The sequence below is a fragment of the Rhinatrema bivittatum genome, chromosome 13 (assembly GCF_901001135.1).
Source record: "Rhinatrema bivittatum chromosome 13, aRhiBiv1.1, whole genome shotgun sequence".
In the NCBI taxonomy this organism is placed as follows: Eukaryota; Metazoa; Chordata; class Amphibia; order Gymnophiona; family Rhinatrematidae; genus Rhinatrema; species Rhinatrema bivittatum.
Genome location: NC_042627.1, coordinates 80,881,798 through 80,908,947, shown reverse-complemented (window position 1 = coordinate 80,908,947; position 27,150 = coordinate 80,881,798). Strand labels below are relative to the sequence as shown.

At 45.4% G+C, this 27,150-nt stretch overlaps 1 protein-coding gene across 3 annotated transcripts in view; it reads right to left on the bottom strand.

The window, feature by feature from the left end:
- PIAS1 (protein inhibitor of activated STAT 1) overlaps window positions 1-27,150 on the bottom strand; it is a 71,616-nt gene that overhangs the window by 16,002 nt on the left and 28,464 nt on the right. For 2 of the 3 annotated variants that reach the window (XM_029575113.1, XM_029575115.1), the window contains exons 2-6: window positions 22,383-22,827; window positions 11,086-11,170; window positions 5,188-5,235; window positions 2,266-2,356; window positions 1,733-1,867 (exon numbers count right to left, since the gene is read on the bottom strand). In XM_029575113.1, coding sequence (XP_029430973.1) covers window positions 1,733-1,867; window positions 2,266-2,356; window positions 5,188-5,235; window positions 11,086-11,170; window positions 22,383-22,827 — 804 coding nt within the window. The remainder of the gene's footprint in view (window positions 1-1,732; window positions 1,868-2,265; window positions 2,357-5,187; window positions 5,236-11,085; window positions 11,171-22,382; window positions 22,828-27,150) is intronic. The other variant, XM_029575114.1, reaches the window with a different exon arrangement.

Genomic DNA, 27,150 nt, shown 5'->3' with positions numbered 1-27,150 from the left:
ACCTAAACTGAAGCGGAGCTCGGTAAAAACTCGGCCAAACCCGCAACAGCCACGCTGCACCCAGGCCGAGCCAAGCCGCGTGAGGGAAAACTCCTTCAGCTTCCACAGATCCCCCGGAGCAAAGGAACAACTGCAAGGCACTCACTCTCCATTCCTGCGGGTGCAGTTCCTGCTTTGCAAAATCAAACTTTTTTTTTTTTTAAACAAAACAATACAAAGAGGAAAAATAAAGGGTACTTCTCTTCAGGGACCGGCAGCTCGCAGGCGGAGACTTCGGAGGTCACGAGGGAGCCAGTCCCCTGGCTATCAGGACCTCCGAACAGCAGCGGGCTAAACCAGCCAGAGTTTCCCAATCTCCCCGGTCACCTGGCTCCACCTGAGGGATAATCCACAGAGGAGCCTCTGAATCCAAAATCTCTAGTCTCTCTGAATTTTACTTTTTTTTTTAAACTCCAGATTGCAGGTCTGCACCTCTACCATCTGCTGGAGACAGAGAAATACTGAGGGCCTGCAGGTGGCTCTCTCGGTTATGCAGCAGTGCCTCAAAGTCTTTGGTTCTCTGCCTCCATCTGCTGGTGGGGAAGCATAAGCCCACTTGTCTGGACTAATCTGGGTATGAACAGGAATAGCTTTTTACACACAAAGCTCTGAAAATCTCGGTGGGTCCACACTGGTGGGAGGGAGTAGGATGGGAATGGGGAATGAGTTTACAGAATGGTGGAGGGAAGGGGGGGGAGTTGGACCATGTAAGAGACAAATTAGGATGACTTGTCCCTGCAGTTAGTAATTCATCAGTAGCACATATTACCGTACTGTTTTCTGAAATGTGTCATTGTCAACGAATAGTACTATCACATGCACAATGTATTGTTAATGTGGTTTTATATTAATAAAAAAAAAAAGCTCTGAAAATGACCATTAGGATTAAAGCAAGGAAAGAGTGAGCCAGTAAGCATGGGAAGGAAGAGCAAGAACTCAGAGTTACACAGGAAGTGGCTCGTACTCGTGCTCTCAGTTCTATTACATGGGCTCTAGGCACGGTGCACTACATCTCCAGAGCCCTGAAGAGAGACGATGAAAACACCGAACAAAACAACGATGTGCGAGTTAAACACAACTGGAAACAAACATGGTTTATTCCTGAAGGCCAGCAGCCCACAGTGGAGTTCATGCCCTGGGCCAGCTGCACTACTCCATACTGATCATGGCAAAGAAGAAATGCATCATGGATGTGAGACTTAGGTCTAAGGGGGGGGTGACTGCTGGCACAAAAGGGAGCAAAGGACATCATATTCTCCCAAGCAACTTTTCTAAACAAAAAAGCAAGAAGAGAACATGGAAGAAAGGTGTGCAATTTTTAAAACCTAATAAAAACCACCCTGCCTTTAAAAATCAGGTCCTGCTATTCCTCCCTTAGCAGGGAGTAGTGATGTGAATTATAGTTAAAATGGCCTGAGCATAGCTCCAAGGTCTCAATGGGAGTCTGAGATTAGTGGAGTGGAACGACGCTGGCCGCAGGCAACGAACAAACAGAACCCTTTGCTGGGCGAGTCATGGAAGCCACGGCCGTGGCCACCACTGCCTCGGACGATGTCTTCCCCAGCAAATTAATAAGTCGAAATAATGGCAGCCTGGGCACTCACTCTCTTCTCTATTTCCTCCCCAGCGCTTAGACACTTCCTTCCGGTGCTCTCTGTCCATATGGCCAAAGGTCTTAAATAAATGCACTTACTCTTCCAATCTCTGCAGTCCATGAGACGACAATGGTGTTTGGTACGGTTGTGGACAGACGGACAAGTGAGGTAATGTTAATTGGTCTGCTAGGTCGCTTTGGTTCCACCCCATTTTTGGTGGGTGGGAGATAGCCCTAAGAGAACAAACACATGGAGGTTAATAGTTCCCACTCCTGCTCAGAGATCCCTGGTACACCTCTCACTAGGGGGCCACAGGGCCAAGGACGGATCATGCATTCAGAGGAAGGGGCTCACACAAGATCCCCATGGGGGCAGAAGCAGCGTGCACATTACTAAACGCCCACCCTCACCTGATTTTCATTGGCAGCGCACTGCTCTTAGGAGATCAACACAACCCAACTGCACCTCTCCCTGCCCAAGATTGTGAAATTGTGGTCCTTCTATTAGTGGAGTCAAAGGAAGCACCAGTCCCTTCAGTCTGTACCCCTCCCCTACTTTTCAAGCCTGTTGACCTACCCCAGGACTGTCTCCAGGGGCCAATTAAAAACAGAAGAGATTCTTTAATACTCACTGGAAGGTTGCACGGTTTTGCGTTCACTTTCACACAGAGATTGGGTGGGAAGTGGTCTTCCTGAGGGCAGCTAGTCTCCGATAAACAGAATCTACAACAAGGGTTTAATAAGTCTTTCTGTTCAATGGTCTTACAGAAGAGAAAATCCACAGAAACGTAACTGGAGCCATACTGCAGTTAAATAAGAATACGAATGCTTTTCTAAAGCAAGGCGAGGGCTCTGGATACTCATTTTTATTTTATTTTTTTTTTTGTGTAGAAAAATTTTTATTGGCAAACAAGGCTACAAAACAGTAGAAAAACAGAACACAAATGTTAAACAGGCATCAGAGCCCGATCAATAAGGAAATCACTGTTTTCCATGCACATGTAAACAAAACCCAAGTAACCAGTTTTATACAATGTATAAGTATGTCCCAACACCAATACCCACCCCCCACCCTCCCACACACACACACACACATCGGAACACAGGGTTATAAATTGGTAAAGGAGCGAAAAGAGAAGTAGAAGGGGTAGTGAAGATCAAGGGAAGTAGAACAGCGGGCAGAGGACAGGTCCCCCAGCAGATCCAGTATGGGGTAGCCCACACTAAATGATCACAAAGTTGCAAAATAACAAACACGGAAATGCAAGAGGCCAAGAAACACCAGTAAACACCACTAATCACCAGGATGCCACAATGACGTTCAAGGGCAAGGATCAGGGGAGGATGGAGATGCCTGAGAATCGAGCCACTTAACATAATGGACCCAAATTTTCTCAAAAATACCCATGCGATCTCTGAGCACAGCAGTAAGTCTACTGAGTTGGTAATACATGTATAACCTATGTTGAATTTTAGCTAAGCTCGGTATGGTGGTACCCTTCCAATGGAGTGCTACTTCAGATCGAGCTGCAATAAAAACATGTGTCAAAAACCTCTGAGTGTGGTTATTGTGTCCGGGAACTGGAAGGCCTAAAAGCACATGCCAGGGCTCAGCCTCTATCGAATCCGGAATAAACGTGGATAACCAAGCAAACACTTCTCGCCAGAGGATAACAACCGCCTGGCATTCCCACCAAAGATGATAATAGGTACCTGTGTTCCCACACCCCCTCCAACAACGGTCCGATAGGGCTGGACGATATTTATGTAACTGGACCGGGGTATAATGCCACCTATAAATAAGTTTGTAACAGTTTTCCTGTAAACCCACCGACACTGAGCATTTATGAGCAAGTGTATAGATAGCGTCCCAGTCCTGGTCATCCAACTGACACTGAAAGTCCCGATCCCACAAACCACGATGTCGGGGGGGATCCTTTACCACCCCATTAAGAATGCTATAGATCTTAGAGATAACGCCCCGTATGGTGGACGCATTCTTGCAATAGGTTTCAAAGAGGGTACCCTTTAATTTTAAGGCACTCCCACGAAGACCCCTTTGAACAAAATAGTACAGCTTAGCATAATGTAAAAAATCTATCGCAGGCAAAGTATATGTAGAGCAAAGCTGATCGCGGGTCATAAGCGACCCTTGTTGTTGGACATGTCCCAGACGAACAATGCCCTCAGAGGTCCACTGAGTCAACGTCGGGGAGTGATCCTGGATAGAAACACATGTGAGTCATTATAGTGTATTTCTCAGGACCCACAAGCGTAGGCTTCCAAGTGTGCCAAACCCGAAGGGTTGTGCGGAGAGCAAACGGAAGATACAAGAGTGGTCCCCACGTTACTTTAGGTTGCCAGGGCAGCGCAGAAATGGGAAAATCCCCTAGAAGTGACTGTTCTAAGTGCACCCACTGCGGTATGTCGCTAGTGCGATGTAAAGCAACCAGAGCTCGTAATTGTGCAGCTGAGTAATACCAAAATAAATTCGGTAGGTTAACTCCCCCCTGGATTTTTGGTCTATATAACGTGGTCCTCGCCACTCTTGGAGAACGTCTGCGCCAAATATAGCTACATAAAATTCGTTGCCATTGTTTGAGTACACTGTTGGGTAAGTAGATGGGAAGGGTCGTAAAAAAATATAAAAATCTGGGGAGAATGTTCATCTTAAGGACAGCCAGGCGGCCCAACCAGGAATGCATTTGGTTCTGCCAGCCATGTAAATCTTTTAGAATGGTTTTTACGAGAGGATCATAATTCAGGGAGAATAACTGATACTCATTTTTATTTTAACCATTGTTTACTATTTTGGCAACACATGTAAAATTATGCCAATAAAGTTACCTGAATTTGACAAAGCAGAGAACTGTCCCCTCTCCCTCCATCCATCTATCATTAAGGCCGTATTACTATATACATTTCTAGGGCTGTGCGACCTCCCCATCTCACACATGCATTTTTTCCTTTCCCTCCCAGAGGAGAGCAGAGTTTCTATCTTACCTCCTCTGCCAGCTTCAATCTGACGTCCGAACATGCAGAGTCAGAGGATCCCATGAGACTATGGAGCCCCATAAGCTCAGACTGAAGCCAGCAGAGGTAAGTGCTGCTCTCCTCCTGCCAGCAGGAAGGAGGGAAGGATCAAAGCACAGGCCTGAAGTAGTCACCCCAATTCGCCCTCTCTTGGAAAAGCCCTGCCAGTTTCTCTGGGCAATAAATTCTGTTTATAATATGAGTGCAATTTTGACAATTCCAAAACAGCACAGTGATGAATAAGAAAAGAAATCAAATCAGAAAAACAGTTTACATTAAATAAAAGGTTGAAAATGCACTTCAAAACTATTTTATTTCCTTACGATAAGTGCACTCTCCCAGACCCAAACACACAGGCAGGTCACTAACTGCATTCCAAGTCCATTTGCTTCAGTTTTTATCATCTTTCTGTTTTTCTAGATTTTATAACAACTATTTTAAAGAAATCAGGCTTACGCATGTCAGTATTTTGCAGCTATTGCTACAGATGAATTGTAGCTAAACACGTACTAGATATTTACCTTAGCTGAACTTGCACTGTGAAGTCACACTTGGTCCCCGTGATGTCCCTAGCATAAAACAAAGAGCACATGGATCAGTATCTTGAATAGGGACAACAGGAATCCCATAACAGCTGTGATATGAGACAAACCATGGAGAGCTGGCTTCATACTGTCCAATGGCCTCACGATGGCAGAGGTGAGAAACGCATACAACGAGCCAGACCAGGCAAGAAATGTAGCTCTGCAAGCCAGGATCCAGGTAACTGATTTCTAGTTAACATTCTCTAGAGGTTTAGACACCTATTTTAACTTATGAAAAAGGCAAACATCCAATGTTCAGTCCCTCAATTTAAAAAACCCCCGATGCATAGCTGATGGCTTCATTCTGCATGACTGGAAGCCAAAGTATGGTAGAACAATGTCGGGCCTCGGCCTGTAAAATCTGCCTTCCCTTCTCAGGCATTTCAGAAATCCATGCTGGAAGGACAATGCTCTCCAGGGCGCTACCTTCTTAGGTGACTGAAGGTAATCAAACTTCTCTTGGGAATTTTTTTATTTGCTATTACAAAATAAAGACTACTAGTCAATATTTCCAAAGCTATTTTATGCACCGATGATAAAAGTGAGAAATCCTGCCACACAAATGGCTGAGATTTCAATGTGTTATTTTCTTATTTTTTGTACTGATTTATGCCTGAACCAGACCTCAAACTGTCGACATCATCTTGGCTTTTAAATCATCTGTACTTCAGCACAGATTACAAACCAGTTCTAAAACCAAGCTAGCCTTAACCTCGTCTGTAGCAGGCCCTCACACCGGGATGACACTGCAGGCCATGACCCAGCTTTTTCACACCAGGCTTGTGTCCTGTCAAGGCCTATGCGCCATTTCTCAAACACTTCAAGAGAGTAACGGATGTCACTTACTGTATTTATAAAATGGATCACTCATGCTCTTTTATTGTATTATTGATATACAAGATGCCCACTGCCCATCTCCGGGCTCATTTTTTACTTCTGTCTCATCTCGTCATTGCTGCTCTCTACTAGACCCCATCCACTGAACTTCTCCCTTTGATGACCTGACTCCCTCCTCACATCTGTCAACTTCATCCTCTTCTGTTCTTCTGGTTGATTTCAACATCAGTCTCTATAACTAAACATTCCTCCTTTCTTCTGCCATCTGTTCCTCCTTTTCCCTCCTTCCTAGCCCCAGCTCATCACCTTGATTGGATTTTTGCTGCTTCACTATCACCAATTTCTGGCAATTCCTTCATATTCTTCACCATCTCGTTTCTCTCCATCTCATTCTCTTTTTCTAAATCTTCATGTCCATGACCACAACACGTTTTCCAAAACTTGGATAACTGCAAGTTTACCAACGCCATTCTGTCTAACCTTCCACTCCCGTCTGTACCCCAAGTCCGAGTGTCCAAATTTCTTCGTTCTAATGTACCTGAATTCTTCAGAGGCCTCCATTTCTCTTCTCCCCCTCCTCAGCTATCAGTCAAGCTGAGGTCCACTGGAGGACATCACAGGATCCATCTGATCTGCTGACATTTAACTTTCTCTATTCTTCATTCACACTAGGCAAGACAAAACTATTCTACTGTTATCTTATGTCCTTTTGAATGCCTTCACTGCCTCTACAATATTTTCAACTCCCTCTTGCAGCCGCCAATCTCTCCCAACCTTTCTTTTCTGTCCTGATAAGAGAATAACTCTCAAAAACTAGTCGCAACTGTATTAAGTTAGTCCAATACATTTTATCATTAAAAAAAACACACCCTTGAACTCTCCCTCTAATCTAATTTTACTGCTCCCATTTCTTTACAAGGTCCTGGAGCAAGCTGTACATCTCTGTTCTTCATCTGTTTTAGTCTATCCTTCACATTTTCTTTTCCAGTCTCTTTTGTTCCATCTGCTTAACTACTTCCTGACTTGCTTATTCTCCTGGTCCTGTCTGCCACACTTGGTACAATGGGCCACGCGATTCTTATGGACAAACTTTCATGCTTGGGTGTATCTGGCTTGGTTCTTGATGGTTTTTCCTCCTCCTCTGTTGACCACTCCAGCAGGGGGTTCCTGGCCAATAATTCTCTCGCTGGCCTCCTGCCAGGGCTTGGCTCTTGGTGCCCTCCTCTTCTCTAGCTTTCATAGGGTTGGCTTTCTCCTTTCCTTCCCTGGTTATTCCTTTCACCACGTTGCACGTAACACCCAGCTTTTTCTCATCACCTCAGGATCCACTTGTCTTTCTGATTCCCTCTCTTCTATTTTTTCATGGATGTGTTCACGTTTTCTCATGTTAGGTACATCCAAAATTGAGGTGCACTCTTTTCCTGCTAACAGTTACATTTCTTATCCACATTCAAGGATTCTTTGCATAAGCTCCACAGCCAATCTTTTCAAGTTCAACCCCTCCTGCCTTCTTCCTTTTCTATCGCTCATCAGCAGCTCTACAATACAGCAGAGTTGCTTACCTGTATCAGATGTTCTCCAAGGACAGCAGGATGTTAGACTTCACATGGGTGAGAGCATCAGATGACGCCCGGCATGGGAAACTTTGACTAACACATTGAGCATGCCCGGCATGCCAGTATCCACGTGTCCATGCACTTCGGCTGGAGGTCAGAAGCACACAGCCAAGCTGTGCAACAAGCACCAATGCCCGCTGCTGCTCCCCTCATAGCACATCATATGCTGAGCGGACCTCGTGTTTATCACAGTCAAGGCCTTGCTGTACGATCCTCAAACTCTTCCTAAAATTTCGCCAAACCCAGTGCTTAATCTTTCCCCCCTGTTTTCACAGATTGCCCCTTCCCTGCCCCCCTCCCCAGTGCCCCAGTTTACCCCTCCCCTGCCCCCCCCCTGTTGTCACAGTTTACCCTTTCCCTGCCCCTCCCCATGTCACCCCCAGTTAATCCCCCCCTCCTCTAGTTTTATCTAGTTATTATTTATCTGTTACTGCTTTTACTGTTTCTCTGTTCTTTGTAAAGGCCATGCCTATATATACATTAGTTGTAAGTTACTTGTAAACCGACACGATGTGCGAACGGTTGTCGGTATATAAAACCATCTAAAATAAAAAAAATAAAATAAAATAAAATTGTTGCGGGAGGTGTTCCCCTAATTCTTGGGCTTGTTTCCAGAGGTTTCTGGAGTACTGGCCCATGTCAAGCTGATAGAAGGTAAATCTGGCTGCTAGTACTGAGTCCTGAAATACCCACTGCCCAAGAGAAAACAAGTTCTCCCAGCCCGGTGGGGCCAAAGCCCGAGTCCAGAGCCTCTTTGCCTTTTTAGAGCTGATTCCACCACCACCGATTGATGTGGAAGCTGTTGGCGTTCAAAACCAGTGGTGGGCTGGATTAGAGAGCCCGCATCTGTCTTCCGGTTCACTGGAGGGATGGAGATGGGATGCTCCCAGAGACGTATAACCAGCTCCTTAAAAATATCATGTACTGGTACTGCAACCATCTCCTTAGGAGCATCAATAAATCGCATCTAATGATGAGAATCCTGTTCTGTTAATAGTTGGAAAGGCATGGACTCGTCCTGGCCTTGATCCTCAGGAGGGGGTTTCCTTCTCTCCTCCGGCGGCGAGGATTCCCTCCATGGAGGAAAAATATGCCTCACCTGCCCAAGGATCATACGGGGCTTCCCCTTCACTCTGATGATCCGGAGATGTGGGAGGTGGAGCCCCCATCAGAGCCCTAAGCCTCGAGCATCGGCAGAACCAAAGATGGCACCGGAGGCACCGATGGAATCCTGGGTCGCAGGGCAGCAATGGAACCCAAGCATCGATAATGCCGGGGCATTGAGGGCACCCAACGCACCAGTCCCAATGGCCCCGAGTGCTTCAGGCTGCCGGGGTGTTGCACGCAGCTTGGGCGCCATTGACCCCAATGTACCCTCCTCATCCGAGGAGTCGCTCACCAGAATAGAAACCGGTAGAGTCAGCAGCAATGCTCCCATTCGACTGCGAAGGTGCTCGGGCTTCAGCTCTGGCTGAGTCGGTAAAACACCGAGCAGCAGGTCCAGCAGCTCCAACACAGGTGCAAGCACCAAGGGAGTCTGCTCTTGCGGTGGTGGCGGTCCCGGTGGAACCAGAGGCTTGATGCTCTGCAGGGCCCAGCCAACTGCCAACCACATGGGCCTTTCCAACTCCTCCACGCAAAGGCTGCCAAGGACAGGACAGCTGAAGGAGGTGGCGGCGGCAGGAGAATTGGATCACTCCTGGAATCAGTGGAGATCCGAATCTTCCACCTGTGCCAGTGGGGACCACTGTAAGTCCTCGAGAGGACTGGAGGGTTGACTTCCTCCGCACAGGACCACTTTAGGGGAGGCATGGAACCGGTCGATGCCTTCCCGGGGTCTGACAGCTTCAAGGAAGAAGATCAGTGTTGGTGCTTTCTGGACTTCTCCCGGGAGCAACAGAGATGAAGAGGAACCTGATCTGGACCGCGGTTGGTCCCCTGCCCCTACCTTGGGATTGAAGAGCGGTAGTGGAGGAGATACACGAGGATACAGGCTGCGGTGGGTCCCCTGATTGAGGAGCGGTAGCAGGGGGGATACCGAGCAGGTTGAGGCAGAGACTCCCTTTCCTCGTGGAAAGGGTTCCAATTTTTTGGCACTGAACGACTTCTCCATTTTGTCCAGGCACACCCGGTGACTCTTGGGGGTCATCTGGGCACAAAGATCGCAGACATGGATATCATGTGCTGCCCCCAGGCAGAGGACACAGACCTCATAGGGGTCTGTGATGGACATGGTCCAGGGGCACTGGGGGCGGCAGCGAAAGCCGGATGATGCCATGGCAAAAAGAACGCGGCGCGTGGTCAATGACCAGTGGCCACTAGGAGGCGACGCCATGGGCAATCGATCACAAAGAACCAAAAAAACAAAAAAAACCAAAACCAAACCCAAAACTTACCAATACCAAGGGAAAAACTCCGAAAAACACGCAGAAGGACCTGATGCGACTCGGGAAGAAGAAAAAGACTTCTCACTGAAAAAGCGCGAGCTCCACCGCTGCGAGGCTTCAACTTCGCGGAAAGAGAGACTGAAGAGGGACCCCGCATGGAAGCATGGATGGTGGCATGCTGGGCACGCTCAGTGTGTCAGTTTTCCATGCCAGGCTCCATCTGATGATGTCACCATGTAAGGACTACCTGCAGGATGCTTGTCCTTGGAGAAAAAATTTTCTCCTCCCTCACTTTTGATACCCATCGTTCACTCATTCACCTTCTTTTCATTTCTCCCTTACACCAGTGTTTTTTCAAGCTGGTTCTGGAGCACCCCCCTAGCCAGTCTGGTTATCAAAATATGCACAATGAATATGCATGAGATAGATCTCTATGCAATGGAGGCAGTACATGCTAATCTCTCATGTGAACATTCAGTGTGCATATCCTTAAAACCAGACTGGCTAGGAGGGAGTCTTCCACAACCAGCTCAAGAAACTATTGTAGCAGCTTGCTTCTGGTCTGCCCGACTGCTTTTTGGCTCCTCCCGAGCTTGCAAAACTGAGGATCATTGGTTTTTCTTTCAAGCTCTCTGCTAGTCCCATGCTTCTCCCCTGGGCTCCTTGAAGTACTGCTGGCAGAGGAAAATAGTCATTGCTTTCAAATTTATTCACAGCCTTAGGTTTCTGCTCTACTCCTTTCTACCATGCATTCTAGGGCTTTCAATCCTTGCAATAAGCTCCCACCATACATCTAGGATGCTCCATTACTGCATGACTTCAAAGCTAAACTTAATCCTTTCATTAATCCCTTCTGGGCCTCCCATTTATGTAAGGAGCAAAGCCTATGGCTACTTGTACATGACTGAAAGGTGCCACACAATCACTTAAACACCACACGAATCATCTGGTGACTTATGAAGAGTGTGCTGACCTTGAGAGAGAAGAGGACTTACATGGAGCTGCTGATCTGCTGCACTTGTTGCGGCGTTAAAGCAAATGCAAAACATGTTTCTTGAAAGCGTTGACTGTTGTCAGCTGCTAAAAGGAAACAAGAGGAGAGGTTATAAAATATCCCAACTGTTCCATTCACAGTCTCTTCTATGTGACAGATTCCTTTATTTCATGTTTTCCTTGTCATTTGCCTACTGACTTCCATCATCACTGACACAACCTGATAAGCTCCACAGGCAACACCAGGATAGGGTAAGTCAAGTACCGCATCCACTGTCCACACTTTCACAGTAATAAAACGAAACCACAAGGGCACCAGACCGTCCTGCTCTGGCGTAGTCCATTCCAGAGCAAACCTCTCTGCAACATGAAACTGTTAGCAAAGCTGACACAAGAGTACACGTTTTCCTGGAACAGCCAAAACCTGCCTCTTCTTGCAGCTCTCACCATTCAAGGTTATAATCCTCTGCCATATTCAGAGATCAGCTTCATGCTGCATCCACTCTGCCCAAGATCTGGGGGAGGGGGCTAGGCAAAATTAACTGGACACAGAGCAAATACCTACAAATTTATAGCAGGGTTATTCATTGCAGATGCCCCAAAAACCAGACCTGTCTGTGGCCTGCTGTGCCCAGGCCCTTAAAAATGGTCAATGGAAGCTCCGATTGCCACCATTTTTAAGGGCCTGGGCACAGCAGGCCACAGACAGGTCTGGTTTTTGGGACATTTGCAATGAGCAATCCTGCTGCTGATAAAGGGGATGGAGCAGCTCCCCTATGAGGAAAAACTAAAGAGGTTAGTACTGTTCAGCTTGGAGAAGAGGCGGCTGAGGGGGGATATGATATTTATTTTTATCTATTTAACGTGTTTTGTATACCGTCATTCGGTTTCGCCATCAGAACGGTTTACAGTAATTGTGAAAAAAGGTTAGATAAACATCACCACAGCAGATAGTCTTGAAGTCGGATTATAGTTTCGGGATTTGTGTGTTAGTTATTCCATACAAAATGTTCTACTAAGGCGTAGAATGGGGTTAATAAGTGAGGTAGAAAGGAAGGTGTATAGGTTGGATGAGTTATACAGTTAGGTCAGTAACAACAGGGGTTTAAAGGTTCAAGGTATATTTAAGAGGTTGTTATATATACAATGTGAGGTCAGTTACACATTGTCTTAGGTATTCGAATGGTATAAGTTATTTTGTTGATGGAGCTTTCTTCTTGGTGTTGGGTTGCATGGGTGATTGAGTGAGTTTGAGTAGGTTCTGGTGAACAGTCAGGTTTCCAGCTCTTTTTTGAAGGTTTTGATGGTTGGTTGAGTTCCATAGTGTGGGGCTGGCGATGGATATGGCTCTCTCATGGGTTGCGTTCAGTTGGGTGGTTCTGGCGTGAGGGATTTTGAGGTGTTTAAAATCATGAGAGGTCTAGAATCAGTTATTTACTCTTTTGGATAATAAAAGGACAAGGGGGCACTCCATGAAGTTAGCATGTGGCACATTTAAAACTAATCGGAGAAAGTTCTTTTTCACTCAACGCACAATTAAGCTCTGGAATTTGTTGCCAGAGGATGTGGTTAGTGTAGTTAGTATAGCTGGGTTTAAAAAAGGATTGGATAAATTCTTGGAGGAGACGTCTATTACCTGCTACTAATTAAGTTGACTTAGATAATAACCACCGCTATTAATTGCATCAGTAGCATGGGATAGACTTAGTGTTTGGGTACTTGCCAGGTTCTTATGGCCTGGATTGACCACTGTTGGAAACAGGATGCTGGGCTTGATGGACCCTTGGTCCGACCCAGCATGGCAGGTTCTTATGTAGACTGAATGCGACTGCTGTTTGGCCCAGATGGACTAACGGAGTCTATAGAAAAGAGCTTTGCACATCTGGCCCTTACTAGTTAAGATCATCACTTAGTGAAAACCGATTAGGTTTAACCCAAGCTCCTGCTAATCATGGCGTCTGAATGTTTGTTGTGCAGAATATCACAAGCAGAGAAGAAGCTTCATAAGGAGAAGTCTCCTCTTGGAGGAGAAGTCCATTACCTGCTATTAAGTTCACCTAGAGAATAGCCACTGCCATTAGCAATGGTTACATGGAATAGACTTAGTTTTTGGGTACTTGCCAGGTTCTTATGGCCTGGATTGGCCACTGTTGGAAACAGGATGCTGGGCTTGATGGACCCTTGGTCTGACCCAGTATGGCATGTTCTTATGTTCTAAAGCTGATGGAAAAACACCATTTTACAAAGAAGAATTCACGAACACAACCAATTATTCTAGGCCAACCCTTGATAGGAACCTAACCAACTGTGGCAGGCAAGGGTCTAAAGAACTCCATGAAAGATGCGTACTCTTTAGCACGTTTTACACTAATCACGGTAATTACAGAAAATTCAGACAACCATTCTTGGCCTTCAACTGTCTGATGTTCTGTACAACTGGCTTTATCCCTACTTCCATAAATTCCATTCAAAATACTCATCTTCCATCTTCCTCCCTAAAATAAATTCAGAAATTCTAAACATGAAGGCACACCCACCAGGGGTCTCTCTCGTCTTCTGGCCTAAAAGTTCATCTACCACCCTAAACAGCTCCTTGGTAGCATTATCAGCTGATTTTATTTGACAAGAAAATGCCCACTCTTTATGTAATACCACTAATCCCCTATACCTATTAGCAACTTTCCTCCACTCAACTGCATTCATCGTCTGCACACTCTAACTTCCTGGCGTTACTTATATAATTCCTCCCCAAAGCATCTAAAAGGCTGGTTATTAACTACAATCCTTTTTTTTCTTTTTTTAAAGCAATGTTATCTAAAACTACTGTTGAGTCATGCCAACCCTGCAGCTGCTCCTCAAAAGCCCCCTAAGAACTCTGCCCCAAACAATACCCTCTCATATCCTCCTTAACTTTAATCCCCCTCTTTTTGTTCTCCACTGAAAGAAAAGAGAATTACCCTATGGTTCGACCAGGGTACGAATTCAGATTCTTTCAATATAGGTTATTTGTTGTAATCAAGAGCTCTGAGCCCAATAAGTTAGTCTAACATAAGACCCGCTTCATGTGTAGGTCCATTCACTGTTTGACATAAGTCTCCAATAATCCAGCAAAAACCTAACACATCTTCTCAGTAAATGCTAAAGTTCCCACATCAATTGCGCAGAAAACCACAGACTCATCCTCTATAATCATCTCATGAAGCAGGTAATGCCAGGCTACCAAAATACCAACTGCCGTTTCCAAATTCAATTTCAACACTAAACACTCCCAGTTAGACAACCCATCCCGAACCACACCCCCGCCTCTCCGCCCCGTTTCCCCCTTCTACCCTGATGCAAACACAAACACCCACTGGGCACATCTGAGAAACAGAAACCACAATGGATTTGTCAAGCAGGCCTCCCTCCCCCACCCCAAAAAGAAAAGAATATCTAAGCAGCCTCCCCCTCCCCTCCAAACCAGACATCCAATAAACGGCTCTAAATAACTTTCACCTACACATTTAATATTTTGCAAACTTTTATTCTGCTCTATCTGGAACTGCAGGTTTAAAACGTAACCAGGAAAGCATAAAAGGTGGAGACGTCTGTGCTGGAGACAGTGGACTGCCTTTTCCTGCCACAGAATCACCTGCATTCAGGTAAATAAAAGCAGAGGCAGGTGACTAGCAGGCCGCTCTTTCAATTGCTCCAACTACACTTCTGCAGAGCCCAAATCCCCCATCCCTCTCAGCTTTTAGAGTACTTATCATCCAATAACATCAATTAGAGAACGCTCCTACGGTTATTACACTTAGCGCACTTCTGTTTCCTCTAGTTTGCTAATGTGGCAAGCCCGGAGGATTGCGCAGAGGACCAGGCTGCAGTTTCCTTAAGGAACTGCTCTCTGCATCTGAGCAGCAGCAGCTCACAAGCCAAATGCTTTTACCTGCCACAAGCCAGGATAGATGTTTCTTCATTTCTAAAGGCCGAATGTTTCCACATTAAAAGAGCTCCCATGATTCACAGCGCAGCGGAAGCATTGTATTATGGGGCTTCTCCTAAACGTGCACCTTTCTTACTGTATTTGGGAGACAGGGCTGGAAAGGCAGTGACATCACCAGAGAAGAAAACAGCGGACTGGACAAGAATCTGTTTGATGGGACTGATTCTGAAGTCCAGCTCCTGAGGAGGCACATTTCACAAGCCCCTGGGGAAGGGCGTCTCAGCCACGTCAAGGCATCTAGTGGCGAGACCCCAGGTGCACCGAGACCGTGAGGGCTGGGGAATTTCCACAGAACTGCAATGAAGGCCTTTGACAGTGTAGCCCTAGTATGGGCTGCTTTCAGTTCAGCTGAATTCCCAAGAAAATAGGAGGAAACCAAAAGATTACAAAAATCTTGAAAAAACATACATTTTCGAAGTTGATTGTATATTTTAAGCTGCTTTTTGCTTTCCACAACCCACATGATTACTGCCTGCATGGACAATAATGCTTTAAAATTACAGCACACCCTCTGAACGCACTTAGTGCCAGTTACCAAATCACTTTTCTGCTGCTTCAAAAAGAGGCCCGATGTAATGAATCGGTGAGATCGGTCTGCTTACCTGTAAAGAGAGCCCTCCATAGACAGCATGTGAATCAGCCATAATGTGTGGATGACATCGAACAGCACAGACCCAGCTTTCAGAGCTCCGGAAAAGTTCCTATTCGTGCAGCTGACTTTCCAGGGAGGCAGGCAGGCGAGTATTAAGTAAGGCTGATTCATCTTGCTGTCTACAGAGAGCCCCATTTACCAGTAAGCAAACTTGCTTTCTCTATTGGCGAGACAGCATGAATCGGCTAGAACGTCTGGGGAACTTCAAACTGAGAGTTGCATTGTATTGCAACCAGATAAGAGTGGACAACTGGGTGAAGAGGCTGCTCAAAGCTGCCTGCCCAAAGTTACTGTCGCAGTCTCCTATTGAGGAGACACGTCAGATCAAAACCGTGTTACTGCTCTGTAAGATGATGAAAACAGATTCCTTTTCCTGGATAAATCACTTGCTTCATATCTACAATCCTGGTCATGCATTCTGATCCTCTCAAAGAAGTCTGTTAGATATCCCATCGGTGTGGCAGGTTCGCTTGGCTGGATCGTGAGAAAGTCTTCTTAGTTGCTAGTCCCGTTCTATCATCTCACCACTGATCCTTCACAACTACTGAATGCATGAAAAGTTGTTTTAAAGTTAGTGAAGCCATTTTTCCATCAGGCATTTGAAGAGGTTGCATAGCACTTTTCCTAACGGATGCGGCTGTTTTCAGTATGTTTTTCATTTTTGCTAATGTTTCTTTTTAGGTTCTTTTAAATATGTTAATGATGTAAGCCGCCTAGAGCTGTGAATAGATAACGTATAAATCTGTAGTTGCTCATTTGGAGCAGAGCACTGTGATAAAGCAGCCCATGACCAGAGGAAGAGAGCTTCCTCATAGAAGGCATATGAACTCATGCCTCTTTACTTGTTTCCACGGAGTATGGTTACCTGGTTGTCTTTCTGGATCAAGATTCTCTTCCCTGAGAGCAGGTGGAAGAAAGCACACAGAATACATTTGCACCAGCTCTTCACTAGGAACCATGATCCCTGGCTCCATGCAGCAGCAGTGTGCGCTCCCCATCCCCTTATGGATGCGTCAGTAGACAAAGTCACTTGGGGTGAAGCAAAAAAACCCCAGTTAGAACGTTCAGGTTCATCCACCACTGAAGGGACGCTCTCAGCTCAGGAATTACAGAGATATGGTAGTATGATGGTTGATAAAAACTGATCCCACTGGCTTCAGAGGGCCCACTGAAGATCCACACCTGCACAGATATGTCAGAGGAATTACATGCACTGCTGTTGCCATGTGCCCCAGAAGAATCAGGACTGACCTCACTGATGCCCAGTCCTGCTGTAGAAAAGACCTTACCAGGCCCATCAACAGTACGGCTCATTTGACTGAAGAAACATCTTCTCCTGACACGAGTCTACCCAGGCTCCTATGAACTGAATCTTTTGAGACAGGACCATGTTTGACCAGGAAACCCAGGACTAGAGAAGCCAGACGGTTGATCTAAGGGAGACAGGCCTGTCACCAACCATTCGCCCAGGTACGGAGATATGCAGACTTCCTCTTGATAAAGCTGTGCAGCCAAAATGGCTTGATATTTTGTGAATACTCTCTGGACCACCAAAAGGCAGCACCTTGCACTGATAGCTCACGCCCTTCACCATGAACCCGAGGAACGTCTGCTGGGCAGGACATATGGAAATGTAAGCATAAGTGTCTCAGATCTAGAGCATACATCCAATTCCTTGGTTGAATGATGGGAAGAATCATCTATAGGAAGTTTGTTTTGAGCCTTTCGAAAGCCAAACAATTTGTTCAGCTTCCATAAGTCCAGGATATGCCTCAATCCCCCTGACTTCATGAAGATTCGAAGATACCAGGAACAGAACCCCTGGCCAAAATTCCTATGAAGGTACAAGCTCAACAGTCTTTTGTTAAAGGGGAGATGCCACTTCCAGCTGCAATTAAGCAGATTGGGAGGGATTGGAACTCGTGATTGATATATGGCTGTTTAGAAGAGCGGAAGAAAAAAGTATAAGTGGTAGCCATATTCCACAATTTTCAGGATCCACAAATACTGTGGATGCATTCCAGAAGGAAGAACTGAACCCAACTCCACAGGGTGGCAGGTGGGTTTTATAAGGACCTACATCCTGCTGTCCTTGGAGAACACCTGTTACAGGTAAGCAACACAGCTTTCTCAGAGGACAAGCAGGATGGTAGTTCTCACACATGAGTGAACCCTAGCTACAGGCTGCTCCCTGTAGATATAGTATACTTGGATTTTCAGAAGGCGTTTGACAAAGTTCCTCATGAGAGGCTTCTAGGAAAAGTAAAAAGTCATGGGATAGGTGGCGATGTCCTTTCGTGGATTGCAAACTGGCTAAAAGACAGGAAACAGAGAGTAGGATTAAATGGGCAATTTTCTCAGTGGAAGGGAGTGGACAGTGGAGTGCCTCAGGGATCTGTATTGGGACCCTTACTGTTCAATATATTTATAAATGATCTGGAAAGAAATATGACGAGTGAGATAATCAAATTTGCAGATGACACAAAATTGTTCAGAGTAGTTAAATCACAAGCAGATTGTGATAAATTGCAGGAAGACCTTGTGAGACTGGAAAATTGGGCATCCAAATGGCAGATGAAATTTAATGTGGATAAGTGCAAGGTGATGCATATAGGGAAAAATAACCCATGCTATAATTACACGATGTTGGGTTCCATATTAGGTGCTACAACCCAAGAAAGAGATCTAGGTGTCATAGTGGATAACACATTGAAATCGTCGGTTCAGTGTGCTGCGGCAGTCAAAAAAGCAAACAGAATATTGGGAATTAGAAAAGGAATGATGAATAAAACGGAAAATGTCATAATGCCTCTGTATCGCTCCATGGTGAGACCGCACCTTGAATACTGTGTACAATTCTGGTCGCCGCATCTCAAAAAAGATATAATTGCGATGGAGAAGGTACAGAGAAGGGCGACCAAAATGATAAAGGGGAATGGATCAACTCCCCTATGAGGAAAGACTAAAGAGGTTAGGACTTTTCAGCTTGGAGAAGAGACGACTGAGGGGGGATATGATAGAGGTGTTTAAAATAATGAGAGGTCTAGAACGGGTAGATGTGAATCGGTTATTTACTCTTTAGGATAGTAGAAAGACTAGGGGGCACTCCATGAAGTTAGCATGGGGCACATTTAAAACTAATCGGAGAAAGTTCTTTTTTACTCAACGCACAATTAAACTCTGGAATTTGTTGTCAGAGGATGTGGTTCGTGCAGTTAGTATAGCTGTGTTTAAAAAAGGATTGGATAAGTTCTTGGAGGAGAAGTCCATTACCTGCTATTAAGTTCACTTAGAGAATAGCCACTGCCATTAGCAATGGTTACATGGAATAGACTTAGTTTTTGGGTACTTGCCAGGTTCTTATGGCCTGGATTGGCCACTGTTGGAAACAGGATGCTGGGCTTGATGGACCCTTGGTCTGACCCAGTATGGCATGCTCATATGTTTAGTTGGCTCTACACCTCAAACAGGTTCTGAAGGACAGACTGGCCAAACCTATTGTTGCATTGGCCATCCCTATCCAGACAGTAATGTGTTGTGAATGTGTGGAGAGGACTCCATGTCGCAACCTTGCAGATCTCCTCCATGGGAACTGCTCACAAGCAGCCCACTGACGCTGCCATGGCTGACAGATGAGCCTTGACATGACCCTCGATGCAATCCCACCTGGGCATAACAGGAGGAGATGCAATCTACTAGCCAATTGGATAGTGTCTATTTGGCAATGGCAACGTCCAACCTATTCTTATCAAAAGAAACAAAAAGTTGGGTGGACTGTCTATGGGCTTCTGTCCGCTCCAGATAGGTGGCTGTTTGTTGCAGTCTAAACTTGCAGTGCTTGTTCACCTCGGTGCAAATGGAGCCTGAGAAAGAGTATTGTTAGGCCGATTGACTGGTTAAGATGGAAATCTATCACCACCTTAGGCAGGAACTTAGGTGCATACTCAAGACCACCTTGTCAAGAAAGAATTTAGTATAAGTTGGATAAGTCACTAAGGCCTGGAGCTTGTTGACCCTGTGCACCGAAGACCACCACCAGAAATATGACTTTCCAGGCCAGATACTTCAGGTCACAGGTATGCATCAGCTCAACAGGAGCTTTCATCAGCTGAGTTACTACCAGCGGAAGGCCTTAGGGAGGCTTCAACTGAAGCTGGCCTTGCATGAAATGTACACTATAGGCTGAACAGAGATGGGCGTACCATCTACACTGTGGTGGTATGTGCCAATTGTACAAAGATGAACTCTATCAGAGTTGGTTTTTAAGACAGCATCTGATAGGTGCAAAAGGTAATCAAGCAGTTTTTGTGTGGGGTAGGAGGATGGACTTAGGGCCTTCTGCTCACAACACATGGAAAACCTCCTCCACTTCAGTCCGTAGGACTTTCTAGTCAAAGGCTTTCTAGAAGCCACCAGGACCCAAGACACATCCTCAGAAAGATCAAGCAGCTGCAGGATTAACTACTCAACATCCAGACTGTTAGCGACAGGGCCTGGAGGTTGAAATTTATCTATCAAGCTCTTATATACCGTCTTTCAGACTGGCCATCACAACGGTTTCCATGTATAAAACAAATTAAATAAAGAGCAATTATTCCTAAAATCTAATAAAACAAATAAGCGAATACAATAAACAATTAAGAACTTAGTAAAATACAATCCAATTAAAACAATTTAAATAAACATTAAAATACTTGCAGCAGCCTGCCTTGATCTTGCGTGATGGGATCTAGGGAAGTCCTCAGACGGACAACTCCCGAACGAGTGGAAACCAGACTTGTCTCGGTCAATGAGGGGCTATGAGAATCATAGTTCGTTTGTCCTCGCGAAGCTTCAAGAGAGTCTTTGCCACTAAAGGAATCGAAGGAAATGCATATAGAAGATCCTTGCCCCAGTGACGGGCAAGGGCGTCAGAGGCTGGTTTGCTGCAGGGAGCAGCACAGAGGCACCTTCCTGTTTCAGGGAGACACAAACAGATCTACGTCCAGTCTCCCCCAGAGGCGGAATATCCGATTCGCTACTCCCTGGTCCAGGGACCACTCGTGGGGTCTGAAGGCTCGACTCAGCCTGTCTATCACGTTCTCCATCCCGGCCAATTACATAGCCCTGAACACTATCCCATGGGACAGGGCCTACTACTATATATCTGGACCCCTTCCTGACATAGGAGATAAGATCCCGTGCCTCCCTGCTTTTTGACATACCACAGGGCAACCTGGTTGTCTGTCTGGATCAGAACAACGTTATTGGAGAGCCACTCTCTGAAAGCCCATACCTAATCACCCAAAACTTCAGGAAGTTGTTTTGACAAGAATGTTTCTGAGCAGAAGAAAGGCCTGGGTACCAAGCCCATCTACATAAGCTCTCCACCTCAGGGTAGATGCATCCGTGGTTAGGACAATTTGAGTGGGGGACTCAAAAACGAGATCTCCTGTTCTAGACTGGAAAAAGCCTGCCACCAGGACAATTTGTCCCAGAGAGACGGGGTGACTCGGATGCAATCCTGGAGGCTCCGAGTGGCCTGGCGTCACTGTGACCAGAGGGTCCATTGGAGTCTGTGCATGTGTAAACATGCCAAGGGAGTAACATGGTAGGTTACAGCCATATGGCTCAACAGCCTCAACATGTGCCAGGCTGAAGCCTGCTGGATCTGTTGAATTACTGCCACAATGAACGTCACAGTATGTCTAGCAGGGTTCCTATGAAGTCCATTTGAGGTGACAAGCTGACATGGCACTTCGGGAGCTGGAGTCACTAGGGTTTGTTCTCAACCACCCAAAAGGTCAAGCACATGGTCCTGACAGCCCCTGCCTAAGACATGCTCTTGACCAGCCAATTGTCCAGATAGGGGAAGACATGCATTCCCAGTCTGCGGAGATACGCTGCCACCACGGACAGGCATTTTGTGAAGACCCTTAGGGCTGACGCAAGCCCGAATGCTAACACCCGGTAATGGATCTGTGCTTTCTCCTCTAAAGCTAAGAGGAAATATAACTTCTGCACAATCAATCATTTGATAACTTCATAGTTATGAAGTTTTACACAACAATGTCTTTAATTTGCAACAAACTCTGAAACGAGCAGAGAAGAAATGTTCCTATCAATTCCTGCTGTATAAAAATCTTCTGGCAGCGGAGAGCTGTCGATACCTAGAAGCACCGCAGGCCTTGGCAACCCAAAACCAGCAGAAGACTGGGCAGACGGTATAGAAAAATGTTAAAATAAATAAATAAATTGCTAGGATGCAGTTTTTGCTTTGCTGCTGGTCTGTTAGTTGGACCGCAGGACCTGTAAGCACTACCTTCCCGGGGACCTCTTCCTGGGCCTCTGAAGCAGCAGGAAACGATACCATTATGACACAGAAATAGCACAATGTCCAAACCCAAGGCAGCAGATTTATCACATTTTTGCATCATGGTTTTCCCCCGAACTGCAAATATTGGGAGATTTTCATTCATGAATCTTTGCTGTCTCTCTCAGTCTGCACCTATCAATGCATTCAAAATCCCATTGTTTACCCCCAACACTCAAGCTGAATGTCTCCGCTCTACACAACAACTTACCACCATGGAGTTAGTTTCCAAAGCCTTTAGACTGGTTTTCACCACAAAGAAAACACAAATGTTAGCCATAAACTAACTTGCGGACTACGGTTACCTTACCTAGGCTGGTAGGTTTTATGAGCTCATCCAGCAAATCATAAAAAGGTAATTTCTGCAGCTTAATATCCGGATGCACAGGATGCAGGGCAGATGTGAGGTGGGGGAGGTCCAGTTCATGTTTAGGTCCCAGAAGTGAAACAGGAAGCAACGGCGACGAGGCGGGGTGGCCATCGTACGTGAGCTGTGGAATGCCAGAGGGGGACAAGGTGGCGGGCATGGAACTGGAGTGTACGTTGGGGAGCGACAAATCCACCTGCGTCATGATTTTCTGAGGGAACCGGCGTCGGTAGAGTTCTTTGATTTTCATTTGAACGGCTGGGCTACAGCCGGCTTTTAACAGGTGCAGTGCCTTTGTCAGCAGTTCGTGCTTCCGGCCGTGCTTGTTCCTCCCAGCGTAGCCCAGCAATACTTGCAGCTCGGACACTCGAAGGCTCATAACCATTTGCTGGAAGACAAAAAAAAATTAAGGTTGGTAAGTGTCAAACAGTCAAAATCTTTAGAAGTCAGGTTTTGTTTTTTTTTGCTTCTATCTTTTTCTTGTGCTTTTTTTGTTCCCGTTTAGTTTGGGGGGGGGGGGGGGGGGCCTTTTGATTTTGCTCTCTCTCCCCTCCTTTTCTGTGTTGTCATGTCACACTTCTACATCCTGAACAGGGGCCATGTGCTAAACTGGCCCCTGTTCAGCCCATGCCAACAGCAGGTGTCTGGGTGACCTGGTGCGTGCAGTTTTCCCTGATGCAGCACCGCAATGTGGGATGGGCTTCAGCCCCAGGCACACCTAAGGGTCAGACTCAGGGGGCACATGTACTGCGTTCTGGAGGGAAGGGCGGGTGGTCTGCAGTCCCTGGCCGAAAGGTCGTCACCACAACATTGGACTGCACAGAAAGGTGACCTCCTTAATTGCTAGTAAAGACTCGCGACACCACCACACCAGTGCATGCTAATTCTGAGTCCAAAAGAGCAGAAGAAAACTGCCAGACAAAAAATGAAAAGAAGGAGCCTGCCATTACATTTAGGCTGTGAGATTTCACTTCAGCTCCAGCTTTAAGTGGGTCCCACAGTCAAACATGAAGATACCGCTTGCAACATTTCAAACCATTTAACCTGTACAAATCGAAAGGGTAAAGTCTAGCAACGCACCTAACGAGTCGTCAAACTGCATCCTATACAACACTTAGAGCTTTATTTACGGCACCCGTGGATTCTTTGTTCGTTTTATATCCCCTCCCAACTTATTTTAGTCCAGTCCAACTCTTAGGGTCACCATTGTGCGAGCACCACGATTCCCTCCATGGGGCTGTAAGCGCTGCCTCTGCAGCAACCTCTGCCTCAGCCAACCCAGGGGGCAGAAGGCCTGACCGACTGACGGGAATTCATTCACCTGTTTTAATTCTGTGAATAATTTCACTTTAAACTCATAAATGTTTGTGCTGGGGAGTGTTCCATTCATTAAACAGAGGATGAGTCAGAGGATACCTGACAATTATTTTTTTCTGCCTCCGTACTAAAGCAGGAGGTTCCACATAGCTGAAAACAATTGGGCTACTAATTTGGGTCCAGCCTTGGGCTTAAAGGCGCATGTCAAATTAATTGTCCTAAAAGTTGGAAAGTCAAAATGCTCCTTGAAGAGCTCGCCAGAGCTGCAAAGTATTATTTACAAAGTCATTCTCTGTAATTTGAGGTTTGAAGAGTACTTCCCCTCCCCATAGGCAGTAGAAAATACCACCAGCACTCCTACTGCTGAGGAAAAAGAGGGCTTGAAGCAGCTCCTAGTTTTACCAGGAAGAGCAAGTTTGCTTACCGTAAACTGTTTTCCATAGAAGGCAGAATGAATTAGCCATAACACATGGGTGACGTCATCTGGCAGCATCGCATGTCTCTTTTAGCTCTACTGAGCATGTCTGTGAATTTCGTGTGGACGTTGCCTCCTGAGCCTTCTCAATCAATTTTAGAAAGAACTATAGCTAGATAGTCGACTCTCCAGGGAGGCAGGAAGTGTTTACAATGGCTAAATTATCCTGCTAGCTATGAAAAAAAACCCTTAGTTTACAGTAAGCAAATTTGCTTTTTTCCCATCGAGAAGCAGTATGAATTAGCCATTACATGTGGGGAGACTCAAGCTGAGGGCTGCAGCAGAGCATTTACTGAATAAGCAACCCAGACTCCACCATGGAGAGTAGACTACTATGTGAACAGGCTACACAAAACTGCTAGCCCGAATTTGCTGTCATTCCTCGAGATGTTGTCCAGACAATAGTAGGATGTAGAAGTGTGAAATGACAACCATGTCGCAGCTTCACAAATGTCTTCAAATGGGTACTGCTCGTACATGAGCAATGGATGAAGCCATAGCTTTAACTTGATGAGCTTTGATTAAATCTGTGATTTGTAGGCTTGCTGAAGCGTATAAGTGCTGGACGTAGTCTACTATCCACTAAGACAACGTATATTTGGTGGCTGCTACACCCAGTCTGTTAAGATTGTAAGATACAAATAGTTTTGAAGCCTGGCAATGAGGCCAAGTTCTTTTGTAGTAGACTAAAGCTCTTTTGCCATCTACAGTACAAAGAGCTTTTTCCCCTTCATGCAAGTATGGCCTTGAGTAGAAGATGGATAATACGATGGCTTGATTAATATAGAAAGCTGATAAAATGTTTGGTAGAAACTTCTAGTGGGTGCAGAGTACTAACCAATTGTGGAAAAACTGCAGATATAGTGGATAATGAACTAATACCTGAAGTCTGCTGACTCTTCTAGCTAATGTTACTACTACAACACTGCTTTCCATGTTAAAAACTTAAGTGAAGCAGAGTCTAAACAGAGCAAAGGTGGTTTCATTAACTGAGATAGAATCACATTCAAATCCCAAGGCACAAGTGATTTGAATACCAGAGGCTTAGTTTGCCAAAACCTTTTCATAAATCTTGAAACTAGTGGATGAATTGAGATAAATGTATTAACGTGTATGCGGTAAACTCATACGGTGCTGAGATGTACTCTTACTAATGATGTGGCAAGGCCCGATTCAGAAAGAGAGATCAAGCTAGCAATTGCTTGGGGGTCACAACAGAATGAGTTCAAAGCATTTTGACGACACCATATGGAAAACCTTTTCCATTTAAAGCCACATGCTCTTCTAGTTGATGGCTTCCTGGCTAATATTTTGTTCAATACCCAAGCCGTTAAGCTGAGAGATTGGAGATTCAGATGGAAAAGACGTCCTTCTTCTTGAGTTAGTAGGGAAGGGTCTGTTCCCAGATGACTCAGAGGATAGCTGGATAGTTGCATGAGATCTGGAAACTAAATTTTCCTGAACCACACTGGAGCATTAAGGATCAGTCAAGCCCAATCCTGTAGCACTTTCTGCACCGTTCTGGTTAAGAGAGGGATCGGTGGAAAAACACACATGAAGTTCATATTCCAGTTAAACAAAAAAACATCTTGAGCTGATCCAAAAACTGCACGGTAGAATGGAACAAAATTTCTCCAGCTTTCTGTTCTGACACGAATAGGTCAATCACTGGAAGATCAAATAAGCTGAACTCTGCTGAGATGATCTGCTAACATGTTGGAGATTCCTGGAAAATAGGTTGCTTACAGAACAGTTCGATACTTATATGTCCATTGCCATATTCTTAATCACTTCTAAGCAGAGTCCATGAATAATTCAAACTAATGAATTATCAGTTTGAATTAGAATGTTTTTCCCCATGAAAAGGCGTATGAAAGTTGACAAAATGTATTTTATTGCTCTCGGTTCCAATAGTTTGATCTGAAAATGTCTCCACTAGGAACAAAGTTCTTTGTATTCAAAAGGGTCCCGGGTGGGCACCCCAGCCTTTTGTGGAGGCATCTGTTGCTAATGTTACTTGAAGGAGGCAACAGAAAAACACAAAGGTTCAGCCACTAGCTCAAATCTTGCTTCATGTTCTTTGAAGCATGAACCTTGATTGTCAAAGGTTGAGTCAGCTGATCCTATTGACAATGGAGACCGCATTATAGATGGTGGATATGCAGGCAGGTTAATGGAACTACGTGAATGAATGCTGCCATATAATCTAAAATAACCAGTTCTTTTCTAGCTGTTAAACATTGTATGTTCCAACAGCTTGTGAATGGGAAACCTTAAGAGTACTCGCTCGATTCAAAGGGAGAAAAGCTCTCTCCTGTAGTGAATCTATCCATGTGTCAAATTTTATTTTCTGGGTCAGCACTAGATTCAACTTCTTGTAATTTATCAGAAATCCCAGTTTCTGTAGAAATTGAACTGTATTTTGCCAGGAGATTAGAATGCTAGGGTGTTCCAGATTTGGGAAGACTTGATGATGTTAAGTGACTAGAGAGGGCAACTGGTGGAGTTGTGACTTTATAAAAATTCAGACAAGACTTGGGCTGAACTTTGTTGCGTAGCTATAGGTTGGCAGCATTCATGCCTCCAAGTAAGAGCCAGAAGTTGTTGCTGTGGCTGTTGTGCAGGAAGTGGTGAAAGAAAGTATCTTTGAAATGGTCGGAAGGGGTGTCTCTGGTAGCAGGGCCTCTTAAAAGCACAGAAAGTGTCTCAAAGAGTGTTGCTCAGGCCACACACTGAGGAGACTAGACCACTGTCACTTATAGAAAACATGGATCAGCGCTAGCCACCAAGCACAGGGAACAGCTCATCTCATCCTGCTGGGAATCATGAATCAGACGTCCCTTACAAGCACATGCTCCTCCACCATCATGTGCCAAGAACAGATATTTTTCTTTGGAAGTGATCAAACCTCATGGCCTA